Source organism: Amia ocellicauda, chromosome 5 (assembly GCF_036373705.1).
Source record: "Amia ocellicauda isolate fAmiCal2 chromosome 5, fAmiCal2.hap1, whole genome shotgun sequence".
Lineage (NCBI taxonomy): Eukaryota > Metazoa > Chordata > Actinopteri > Amiiformes > Amiidae > Amia > Amia ocellicauda.
In genome coordinates, this window is record NC_089854.1 from 7,317,316 (window position 1) to 7,330,108 (window position 12,793).

General features: G+C 43.8%; 1 protein-coding gene and 1 long non-coding RNA gene across 5 annotated transcripts; one reads left to right on the forward strand and one right to left on the reverse strand.

Annotated features, from left to right (window-relative positions):
• Nucleotides 1-1,361: 1,361 nt before the first annotated feature.
• LOC136749333 (uncharacterized) lies at nt 1,362-4,564 on the reverse strand. Of its 2 annotated transcripts, none has more exons than XR_010816740.1 (2): nt 4,388-4,564; nt 1,362-1,433 (listed from the first exon to the last, which is right to left on the reverse strand). It is a non-coding gene; the product is annotated as an uncharacterized LOC136749333 (long non-coding RNA). The 2 variants fall into 2 exon arrangements; XR_010816741.1 differs by lacking the exon at nt 4,388-4,564 and adding an exon at nt 2,666-2,717.
• LOC136749332 (T-complex protein 11-like protein 1) lies at nt 2,631-10,529 on the forward strand. 3 transcript variants are annotated; one of them, XM_066703521.1, is made up of 10 exons: nt 2,631-2,808; nt 4,334-4,417; nt 4,882-5,014; nt 5,221-5,341; nt 5,436-5,656; nt 5,759-5,895; nt 6,879-7,102; nt 7,737-7,918; nt 8,741-8,913; nt 9,269-10,529. In XM_066703521.1, exons 1-10 carry the CDS (start codon nt 2,781-2,783, stop codon nt 9,502-9,504), a joined length of 1,539 nt encoding a protein of 512 aa, XP_066559618.1. In that variant the 5' UTR covers nt 2,631-2,780; the 3' UTR covers nt 9,505-10,529. The 3 variants fall into 3 exon arrangements, with proteins under 3 accessions (XP_066559618.1, XP_066559620.1, XP_066559619.1); XM_066703522.1 differs by lacking the exon at nt 2,631-2,808 and adding an exon at nt 3,253-3,396; XM_066703523.1 differs by lacking the exon at nt 4,334-4,417.
• Nucleotides 10,530-12,793: the final 2,264 nt, after the last annotated feature.

Consider the following 12,793-nt stretch of genomic DNA (forward strand, 5'->3'; position numbering starts at 1 on the left):
TTCCTTTCCTTCCTTTCTTTCTTTAAAAAAAAATCTGTCAATAGCAAAATCTCTTCAAGAATCAATTTTTTATGAGTTACGAAACAGGAAGTTTTTAGACTTTCAAGCTTTTATTATCTAGAATTATCCGCTTAGATTGATGCAATACTAATGTCTACTGAAAAGACCTGTTAACAGCTAGAAGACACAAAAATGCCTGCTGTTGACAGGTTAAACCACAGAACAAGAGACCTGTTTACATACATAGGAAGGCACTGCACATACATGTACACAAACCGTGCCAAGATATGTAAAACAACACCTCATTATTGGCAATAATCCTCTCAACCTGGGCTGCACAGGTATGGATAAACATCCACTGGGGACATCATGCAATGCCCTCTGAAACAATACCATTTTCACTTTACAGATGTCAAAGTTCAGTTTTTGAGGTCCTCTAGGTCACCTGCTTGTAATGCCACATTCTTGTCTACCTGTGACTGCATTGCACTGCCGTCCTGCAAATAAAAACAATCACCCTGCACTGTGCGACACCCTTCATCACAGACCAAGGCTGGCTCAGACTGATAAGATGAAATATTTATTTCTGCAGAAGAGTAATCGGTGAAAAGTGATTTACTGTTAAGAAATGTAGTTTTTCATAGTTTTAGTGCCGCTCTACGTGTGTACTAGTTTTGTAGCAGACTAACACAGGTGTAGTGTACATATGTAAACTGTTTAGTTTATGCATTTAACACTCCAGCGCTTGTATTATTTGTGGGGTAAGACATTATAGGTAAGACATTATAACCGTGGTACACCTTAATAGACTGGCACAAGGGCATAGTATATCCTGTAAAAATACAAATCAACCTGTACATATACATTAACTCAAATACAAAATTCCTCTTTTCAGGTACTGGGCTCAATTTAATTTTGTTTACTTGCAAGACCCATTTCCTGGGCTTTAATTGGAGATTAAGTTTCAGAGACACATACTGTTGGAGAAAACATGAATCGATTTCTAATTCCGAAGTCCTTTCCTTTTGGCAGGTCGCTGGTTTAATCCATCATTCAGCTGAAAGCCATTTTACCACGGACCGTAAAACAATGGAAAACCAATCAGCAGGTTCAATGTTCAAAGGTTTAGACTCTTCTCAACAAAACAGCAGGAAGAGAACTAAGCCAGGCTGATGCAGTGTTTTATAACCATGTCTCTGACGCCTGTGTTGTGTGTGTGAGTCCCGGGTAATTCACTGCACACTGTGAGGCCAAAATGTGGTGGTGTGATGTTCAGAGGGATGCAATTCAGAGATTAACGATCAAAGCCATTGCAGTTGCATTTGAGACTGCGAGGTAAAGGGCAGTTCTCCATTTCAAGGTTCTTGCCTGTGGTGTGGTGCCATGCAGGATGCCCTCATTGGTCCTGTCTGTCTGCCCATCAGCCACTTGTTCTGTTATGGAAAGAGAAGTGACAATAAATGAGTGTAATAGGTGAGATACAGTACTGCTTGAAAATGACTACAACCACAGTCCTGCAGTACTGGAGCTGGGAAGCTTATAATTATTTCAGTAATGTAAAACTGACAGCAAACCGTGATTGTCAACAACCCAGAGTATTCATTGACTTTCTAATGATTTAGGCTTACATATAACATTTGAAATCAAACACTCAAGGGTGGCGTGTTTGACATTTGTGTGAAGACTTGATTTATGAAGCTTAAACTTAAACTTAGTTCAGTCTATACTTTCCAGTGGACACTAAATTGCTGTCCTTGTCCATCAATGGTTTGAATTGTAAAACGACATGCTTGTGTGGAATATTTCATTCTGTGCCAGACTCATCTTTCTGCACACAGGAGATGATGTCACAGCAGGGAACGCAGTCCGTGTGTTTAGAAGGCACTTGCTGCCCTTTAGTGGTAGTACCAAGCAAATGTTTTTAGACAGAATTAAAAACAACATTATTCACTTTTTGTATTAGAAGTGGTTACTTTCTCGATAATCAAATATTTTAAAACAAAAAACTGTAATAAACATAAAGTGCCGGTTGCATTTGTCAAGTCGATATTGTGTTGCAATATCCCTGCAACTCAAACATCAGGGGCGGGTCGTACCGGGATCCGATCTTGATCTGGATCTCGATTGTGTTGTGCTGAACGGATCAGGCTCAATCCGATGCTGCTTTTGATCCGGATCACAGCTTGATCCGCTCTGTACACTGTATTTAGTTCGCCGGCGTTAAACACGTACACCGCTTTTAGAGGTTTTTCGGGATGAAGACGTATGAAAGCGTTATATATTAACAGCATGACGCATATTTAACCTCACAGACATAACTGATCCTGTTTTAGGACCTACACAGTCGGACACATTGTGGATGTAAGTCTGGTTAAGCAGCCAGTTAAACACCACAAATGTGACTTACATTATCTACAAAGATTGGCACTTTCAAATGCACAATATCCGGTTGGACCGTGCCCTCTGTGCGTGTGTTACGGTGAGGTGTAGTTTGTGTGCGATCGGGTTTTTATTGATTTACATTATTGTGACACATAATGTAAAAGCGCTTAATTCTCCAGCACCCCCGACACGACATGTGACACAGCGGACTGTGTTAAGCGCACATGTGTGCCCGTCATACGCCACTCCTCGTGTAAGGCTTGCATTACAACACAAATCTGACCTCCGGCTCTTGTGCGAATGACACAGCAGGTGAAGCTGGTATCTGCTGTTTGGTTTAAATGAATGCATTTTTTGGGAACACGTGATGTTTTTCTAGATTGTATTTTTAAAGCACAATGACGTGGATATGCCGTTGCCATGGAGGTAAATGCTCATTCTATTTTAAACGTAAATAAGTACATTGTTGCAGCACTACATCCGCTTCCGCTCGTTACTGTTCTGTTCCTTACTAGGGCTGTTTACAGTTTAAATAACCGTGACATATCTGTGTGTTTCTAATTAATTAATCAATTAATGTCACAAATTAGAACCGAAAGAAGACTGTTCAAGTCAATGGAGGAAAGTTAGGTGTCAGTCTGGGCTTGTTTTGGTTCAACTGTGGAACAGATCATCTGAGAACTTGCGGGGGAGACATGTAAACACAAGCATTTACATTATATATATATATTTACACAAACGCACAATTAAAGAAAACAATAACTATATTCACAAGCAATGTTCTATTCGTATTATAATATTTTACAACAAAGACGAATTAAAACACTACTATCCCACATGGTACCCCCCTGTAGTTTGAGTTGGTGTGGCCCAGTTTGAAGTTTGAGGCGGTCGAGTCTTTGCCAGGACGCTGGATTAGGTATTACTACACTGCACAGGTGTTACTATAACTGATTACCGATTCAATTGCATACATTTAGTGCAGGACACGGTGATTGCACCGCTATAATCTAGGTAAGTGTGTTTTTTTATTTTGTGTTTTGCATTTACCAGTGAGCGATCGGCTTTCATACATGTTGTTAAAGCTAATAAAACATTCAGGATACTGGATCAAATCATGTTGATATTTCACTACATTGCTGTTTAAAAAATCGAATTCAAATCAAAAACATGAATGAAGAATGTACTGTCAAATCGAGTTACAAATTAAGCAAGAACTGTAAAATAATATAAAAAATCCGTATAACACTTGAACTGAAAATATAATGATACCCTTAAATGAATACCTGCCTCCGAGTCTATCCCATTGTTGCTGTTACAGATCAACAAGACTCGGAGGCAGTTATGAACTGAAGGGCATACTGATATTCTCAATTATTTGGGAACAGAGCTCGTCCGATCGCCGCAGTGGAACACTGTCAGCCGCCCAACATTCCATTCTATTGCCTGAACATTCTACTGAGTGACGTACACAACAAGAACAGACTCGATATTAACCTTACACTAAGCTCACTTAACATTAGTATATGCTTTGGGATTTGGGATTTGAAGGGATATGCTGAGTTGCCAATGTTGAAAGTGAAATGTTGCTACATTATTTAGTGTGATAATTCATTCTTCGGTGTTTTTTCAGTGCTAGCTCGATTTTAAGACGACGTACAGCTTGAATGTGTATCAACTGTCCCTTCACAAAAGAGAAACCCTTTATGCTAAGTTGTAAACCCAACAATAACAAGCATATTTCAAACCTAACAAATACTGAGTGAAACAACTGGTACACAGTATAAGAATACAGTATTGTTTCAATTGAAAGCAGCAGAGAATTCAGTCCAGCTGAATTCGTTTCATAGAAAAGTATTACACCTCAACAGACATTTTGAAAATCATATGTAATTTCAAATAGTTGGAGTTTGAAGGTGTCTAAACCGGATCCGGTGCTGTGTGTTGTTAGGCATGCCCAACAGGAACGAGCCCCGGGACCGAGGCGACTCTGCCCCGGACTTACCCGACCTGCACCCCGCGGAGCCTCCTGGCGGTAACTTTCTCCAGCAACACGTTCATTAACTAGACGTAACCTACACGTTTTTACAAAATATGTACACATTCAATACTAGAATAAATATCGTCTTATATCCTAAAGCGTTTCCTGACTACAGACTTCAAAGCGCACAGCTGCTCCTGAGAAAGGGGGCGGGGTTAACCAGAAGCTCGTACAGTAGGAGAAATGATGAATTGATTTGGACCCTATCTCACAGTAGCAGAAATGTGATGTGTTGTGGTCTGTCTCAGTTTGGCCCACAATACAGCTTCCTACACAATTCTGCAGGACACAGAACCCATTTCATAGAAGATCTTCACCAAGAACAGTCTAGTAACCAAACCCTATGCAAAGCTTTACTTTTTTTTAAACCATAAACTGGGTGCTGAACTATATCTTCCCCGCTCTCAGTCTCCGCATCTCATCTCGGCCCTTTTTTGTGTGCATCTTGTCCCCTCCAGGCAGCACCCCCCAGCCGTCCACGCTGGCAGAAGTGATGGAGACAGTGAGGAATATGTCCAATCTCAGCATTGCCCATGAGATTGTGGTCAACAGAGACTTCTGCTTCAAACAGAACAGCCCTCCCCCCGACAGGTACAGACTCAGTACTACAATACAGTACAACATGTATGAAGAAATTGAATAGCGTCTGTGGCTGTAGAATGATTTACTATCTATGGCCTGTATTTAAGAAATATGAATCGTCTGAGAGGCCTAGTCTCACAGGGCAAATCAATCGCTCAATGCACAGCACAAGAAGAGCAAAACAAATTCCAATTCATGCTCTCTTTCATCTACAGCTTGGAGGGCAGAGTGAAAGAGATCGTGCACAGGGCATTCTGGGACAGCCTGGAGGCTCAGCTGGCTCTCAGTCCCCCTGACTACACCCATGCCATCAGCCTCCTGCAGGAAGTCAAAGAGGTGAGGCCACCTGTGCCCACTGGGGCGGATTCTCAGTTCCAACCCGGAAAACAGTCTGGGCACTGAGTGTCCCCCTCTCTCTGCCTCCCCCCAGATGCTGCTGTCCCTGCTATTGCCGGCCCATGTACACGTGCGGGCGCAAGTGGAGGAGGCTCTGGACCTGGCGCTGATCCGGCAGCAGGCCGAGCGCGGGGCCCTGGACCTGCGGCGTCTGAGCGGCTTCATCATCAACACCATGGGCTCTCTGTGCGCTCCGGTCCGTGACCCGGAGATCAGGAAGCTGCGGGAGCTGGAGGACACCGTGCCCTTACTCAGGTCAGCACTGCCCTGCAGGCTGAACTGGGGCTGGACTGTGTGAGCACGTCTGTGCGCGGAAGGCCGTGGTTTTGAAGTCCTCTTGCGTGTCTGTCTGTGTAGGGAGATCCTGCGCGTGCTGGACCTGATGAAGGTAGACATGGTGAACTTCACGGTGCAGGCGCTGCGGCCCCGCCTCCTGCAGCAGGCCGTGCACTACGAGCGCACCAAGTTCCAGGAGATCCTGGAGCAGCGGCCCGGTGAGTGAACCGGCACACGCCACACCACACCCTCCGGTGCTGTGGTTGTTCAGTTTGTTTTTTTCGCTCTCTTTGACCTTGTCATGACCTCGTTTCTCCAGATTGGTACAGTAGTGAGGGTAATACACGCCTATTAGTTACGGTTACAAACTGACAGCTTATTTCCTCACGCAACATGGTTGACAAAAGCCCCCGTAACTGATCTTAAACTCCCAGGATAATCATGCTCTCAGTGTCATTTAAAAATGGTCCTCAGTATTTATAAAGACCACATGTTTTTTCTCGTACGTCATCTGGGCCTCCCACTTGCACACGTGGGAAACTGTACCTATATCTGTATGAGGCGGCTCAGTAGAAACACAATCTCGACTCTCATGGGAGCTTTGGAAACGGGGGAATCTAACCCCCAGCCTTTCAAACCCTTTCAAAACTCAGAATGGAAGAAATTAAACTAAATTCCAATACACAGTTAACTAAATTAGCCACAGATGACAGTCATCCATTCATGATCAACTGCAAAGCCATGTTAGTGAGGCAGTGTCCACTTTAATCTTCAATTAAATCATCTTCCCTACATCTCTATTTAAAAATAAATAAATTGCATTCATACATTTGAGGTTTGCAATTGGATCTATAAACTCCCTGAACTCTCGGTGAATCTCTTCATCTGATCAATTCCTCCCTTAGCCACATTGGGGCAGAGCTGCACCATTTTTAAAGGCCACACGGAGTTTACCATTAGCTACAGCTCAGCAATGGCTTCAAACAGCTTTCTTATTTGGACTTGGAAAGGAAGCTTTTTCTACAATACTTGACTGGATTTGATATGGGTTGAAGGGCACCTGTCATACTGCTCCATCACGTTATTCAATAGAGGTTGAATAACAAGCTGTAGAATATATTTTGGAATCTGCGTAGAAGTTTTATTTAAGTTAGTGTCACCAATGAGGTTGCAGTGATGCGAGGGTCTCCGTGTATTTCAGACGCCCTGTACAACACCACCGCCTGGCTGGAGAGAGCTGTGCAGGAGGCGCGCTCCGGGTCTGCCCCACCAGTCCCCTGCCCCGAGAAGAGCCCGGGACAGACCCCCGATGCGCAAGGCGGGGGATCGGCCTGTTCCCCGGACGCGGTCAGCCCTACAGCCGTGCTCAACCAGGCCTTCCTGCGCCTGCTGCACTGGGACTCTGACTGCCTGCTCTACCCAGAGGTACGCCAGAGCTGGGTGGCAAAGGATGGGGGTGTGCAGAGCCTGCCGGATAGAAATGATCAGCCCCCCGACCTTCCTATGTTCTTGTGTGTGATTGTAATGTTTCAAGGTCAAGGCTACACATTTTAGCAGGGCCTCCCAGGCAGATGCAAAATAATCCCTTTGGCTTCCTGTGCTTGAAACTGTTGGAGCACTGTTGCTGCAAATCCCAAGGGATCTTAGGGCTGCCGAGTCACTATCTCTTCTGGTTTCCCTGCCAGCTGAGCTCTGAATGCTTTCATTGATCCAATTATTTGCTTAATTAGGGGACCTTAATGTGTTTTGACAAGAGCAGAATGGTGTAAATTATTTTAAAAATCTGAATACAATAGAAGGCAATAAGTTATACAATGAAGCCAAGCACAATACAAGAAATATTGAGATGATCAGCTGCTATTAACAATGCAATTGAGCACAGTCTTTGAATCAAAAGCAGATCACAGGCTGGGGTTTGAACTATGATGTCAAAAGCAAAGGCTGCTGGTATCAAACCCAGAGCCACATCATCGCAGGGGGATGACAAACAGAAGTCAGAAAACACTGGCTGAAGCTGGCCTTAGGGGTCTGAAGTCTGCCCTTTCCTGTCTTCTCCCAGACGCTCATGATGGACCGGTCTCGCCTGGAGGAGCTGAAGCTCGCTCTGGAACAGCTGACCCTGACAGCGTCTGTTCTGCTGGTGACCAGCACCCACTGCGGGGGTGTGGTGTTCTCTGGGCCTGGGTTTGTAGGTAAACTCAAGCAGGTCATTACTGCTCTGCTGGAGGGCAGCCACAGCAGGTAGGTGAACCGATCGGGGGGGTGTGCACGCCGGGAGAGGAGGTGGTACTACACCACAGGAGCCAAACCAGGAGAACGCACGGATTTGCCGATACGAGTCTCTGGCACATCGAAAGCCCAGGCGCAGGGATGAAAATGCACGGTGGCGCTGACGAAAACACAGCCGGTGTGGACGTTAAACAGACACTGACGCACAAGGCTGGGGGGGAAATAGAGAAATTCTGCTGTGTTTAGTGCCACTCCTTGTATTGCAGCCAGGATGTCCGTCAACTAATTATCACAGCGTCATTAAGAACAGCTGCCAACAAGGCAAGCCACCGGCCTCTGGAGGTTTCACATGGCTGCCATTTTATACCACTGTATCACACACACATCTAAGGATCATCAAGCCATATTAATGTCTTGGGCTTGTCAGAAATACATTTTGTCAGGCCACAGTACATATCAGGGCAGTGAAATTGATAGAGGAAAATAAAGAAATGTTACAAATGTCAGGGCAAAAGTGCTATAAACTCACCGATCTCTTTTCTGACATCTCATAGCAAGATCTCCCATGTATGTATTACAATGTAATAATGCTGTAAGTGCTTTAATAAACTGAATTTCTTTAGTCTATAAGGCCAATGCAATACTGTTATCAGAGCTTATTTAGTATTTCATGGTATTATCAGAGTCAGTGCAGTACAGCAAGGGAAATTAATATCTTTTATAAGAGACTTACCAAATCTAAAAGTATAGACATTTAGGCTGCAATACAGAGATCTTCCAGAATGTCAGGGCTGTCAGGAGTGTTTGCCTTATTGCCCCGTCTGGTGTTTCTAGATCATTCAACCTGCAAGAGGCGCTGCTGGAGGTGGGGGGGCAGGTGCAGAAGCTGGTGAACGAGGCTGCATGTGACCAGGGAGGGGCGGCCATGACCCCCGAGCGGGAGACCATCCTGAGGGGTCAGATCAGAGACGTCGCGCAGACCCACAACCCCGTCCGCAACCTCATAGGTCAGCTTTTAGCCAATCACAGGCCGGCCAGCGGGCTGAGAGACTTGGGCTGGTGGATGCTCTCTCAGGGTTCTCTCTACACTGAACAACTATTTTATATATATATTAGACATAACGGATCTGTTATTTCTTTAAGTAAGCATGTGAATTGATTAAATGAATTCTACAAGATTTCAGCTCACTCCCCCATGTCTAAACTATAGACAAAGGGCCAACTCCACAGTAAATGGGTCAGACAAGTGTGCAACTCAGACCCTCCTGACACGAACTGAACATTTGTATAGAGATCGTGCCAGGCTCATTATTACACTGGTGCCACACACTGACCTGGTCTCTTCTCCATGTCTGCTCGCAGCGTCTCGTATCCAGAACTTCATGCTGTCTTTCCTGGGATCCACCTCTGCTCAGAAGGGCCCCGTGGGAACCCCTGTTGGTCTGGCCCCCGTGGGTGCGGAACTGGCGGAGGCTGGCGCGGCGTTTGGAAGGATTGTTCATCACAACCGCCTGGTCTTCGGGCCGTACTACTCCGCCATACTGAAGAGGGCGCTGTTACCCCAGGGAGAGACTGAAACTGACATTGACTCCCGCTGAGGTGGGGCGGCAGAGAAGGGACACAACCATCTGGGCAGCTCCACGCCAGGGCTGGGCCAGTAGATGGACCCACAATGAATCTGTTTTGAGCAATACTCAGTGTTCATCCACTTCTGTTCATGGGGCGGTTTTGCCCTAAACTGTAACCCTTTCTGCCCAGCGATGGACTGGCGTCCCATCCTGGGTGTATTCCTGCCTTGCGCCCTATGCCTGCCGGGATCGGCTCCGGCTTCCCCGTGACCCTCACCAGGGTAAGCGGTTTTGAAAATGGATGGATGGATGGATGGATGGATGTAACACTTTCTATTGCTCTCCAATAGTTCTTGCTTTGTGCACTTACTGGTTCTGTGTTACTGTTTTAGGGAAACATCTTAACAATGAAAATTACCTACAATATTTCACCATTGCACACACTATTGTTTGAAGTTCAACAGGATATATAAGTAGAGGAGCCAGAAAAAAAAGCCATAAAAGCCCAGAAGCTGTATATAGCCAAAGATTATTTTTGTATTTTATTTTTTATCTTGTCTTTTCTGCTGTGGCTCGTAGAGTTTCCAGATACTGGGATTCCTCCGTGCAGATGCTCTTTTGCCTGCTGTAGCTTGTTACAGTAAATGCTAAAGTTACTATATCCTCAAAAGCAATAGGACATTGTTACATAGTTGTTACATGCTCTCACATACATAGTGCACTTATTCACACTCAAGGCATTTACTTTAAGGATGAGAGAGACTTTGCACATACCACCTATTTCGCGCTATCATTGCAAATGAAAATGCAGAAGGGAGTTGATGTTGTAAAACAGATCAAAGATGTGTACACAGTTAGACATAATGGGTTTTAATGCTATCTGTTATGTGCACTTGTGCGTGTGTTTGACATTTTATAAGCTAAGGAGAGACTCTGTGGGAACTACCAGGCAGCGCTCTCTGTTGGATACATTGTTATGCACTTATTATTCTGCCATAGATTTCTGTAAAAGTAGAAATAAATGATGATAAATAAATGTTTATTTTATGATTCAACCCACTGTAAACATGGTCTTTGGCACACATTATACCACATGCATGTAAATATATCTTGTACAGAAGGATAATACATTGAATTACTTTAGGCAATGTTTTAGGCAATATTAGCTGCATGAATAACGCAATAAACTATCTACATACATGGCACTGAAACACTCCACATACTCATGATAGCCTTGAGACGCCGCAGTGTTCGTTGTTTCATACCAACCCAGGGGACACAGCAAGGACTGGAGAGAAAGCCAGCGCTCGTCTTTGAGAAGTATACGGACAAGGTGCAATAAATCATGTTCGCCATAGGGCTCCCGTGTGGTGGATATTATAACAATTAAGTGTACTGTGTTGAACAAGCCTCCAAACCTTGGCTGGGCCACTTTGTCACTGCCCTGCATCACTAGGCTACTTACCCATCTTAAACATGAGAATCCTCACTTTACAAAGAGAATAACTGACGAGCCTAACATCGAAATAATAATTAGGATGTTTATTTTGAACTCTGATGGTGCATTGCAGAGCTAAATGCCGATAGTTGACACGAGACACGTTTGTAAAACATCAGTAGGATGCAGCAATTTAATCCCAAATATCAGCCTGCAGACAAGCCCTAGTCAACACTAACATTTCACAGCTAGGCACATTTGAATCTACTTGGTTTTACTTGGTAGACGTGCAATAGAAAGCTTAATGAAAGTCTACATTTACTGGGGACTAGCCCGGACCAAAATCTGATCCTAATTTTTACATGCAACTTCAATTAAAAGCAAAGTGTAGCTAAATTACTCCTAAGAATGCTCCCAAAATAACCCACATGACATTTTGAAGTTTAGATTTTCAATTTCTTTCCTTCGTTAATTAAATTTTAAACCTCCAAGAGGTCATATCATTCAGATATGGACAATTTTTAGTCGAACACTTAATCAATCAATATTGAGAATAATCTGGGCTGTGATTGCAGTGCAGAAAGGAGAGATCTTTCACTACAACCCATTGTGTTACATCAGTTTCAGGTGTGCCACTGAATTGTGGAAGAGAGAAACATGAGTAAATGTTAAATATTAAATCAATATATAATTTGTACCAGAATTACTACTTTGTAGTAGTAGAAGTAGAAGAAGCTCATGTTTCCCCACTAAAAGTACATTTTCTTTAAAATTTTACGATGGTAGGTAGGGCAAAGAGACTTTAGTGTCACACAGAATTGTATATTAAGTAGAGTGTGGACTTTAGCTTGAGGAGTTTGGGAGACACTGCCTTCACCCATTTGTATTGAAACAGTTTCTTTAATCAAATTCAACTGAGTCAGTAAAAATAGGACTCTAAAATCAGACTATTTATAACTGTAAGACTTATATGTATTTGTATTTGGAAAGGAGGCGTGTTGAAGAGCAGCTGTCCTTTGGTATCTTGACAAACTAAGATTTTGTAATCTGGAAGGCTGACCCTAAAGTCCCTTTCACAGCAGCACACCAACCAGGGGCATGAATTATTTTTGTAGGAACCCAGACTATGATTTTCATTAGCGTGATGCAAGCTGATGGGTAGAAATTGGGTTGATCTGGCTGAAGATTCCATGTCTTCTCCTGGACTGGGCTGGCGTGGGTAGAGGACACTGGGGGGAAGGGGTTTTAGACTCACCGTTTCACCGGCCAGTGTACTTTGTCATCTCAATTCCTGCTCAGACTTCATCACTGTGAGAAACTGATTTGTATAATATGACAGCAAGGGGAATAATATATACCCAGCTGCATTTAATATAATAAGCCCGTAACCCTATCAAGGGCTCCTGATAAGATCATAAACCAATAAAGCCAAGCTCGGGTACTCTATCATTGTCAACAACCCTCCCTCCCCCAGCCCTAAGACACAATTACTGCAGTTTATGAACAACTGTGTCATATAGTTTCTGTGGCAGTGCATGGCTGCACCCTAAAACAATGCGACAGTGATGTACTGTAGGAGAACCGAAGGCCAGCGCTGATGGGTAGCAATAGGATTTCTTTCTCTTTCAAACATTCAAAAAAGGCCTATTAACTAGAGCTCTGAGCACAGAGTCCATAATGATTCAGTTCAGAAGGGTCTGTCATCTCAATTCCAATGCTCGCTACAGTTTACTGTGATGCTAATGAGAAGGCACTTAAAAGGCAGCACAGCAGAAATATAAAAAGCCCAATCATTATAGAAAGGGCAAAGAACAAGAAAATGGTTTTGGAATAATAATACAATTCGAAACTGCATGTGACCCAAACAGAAATTCAAACTAA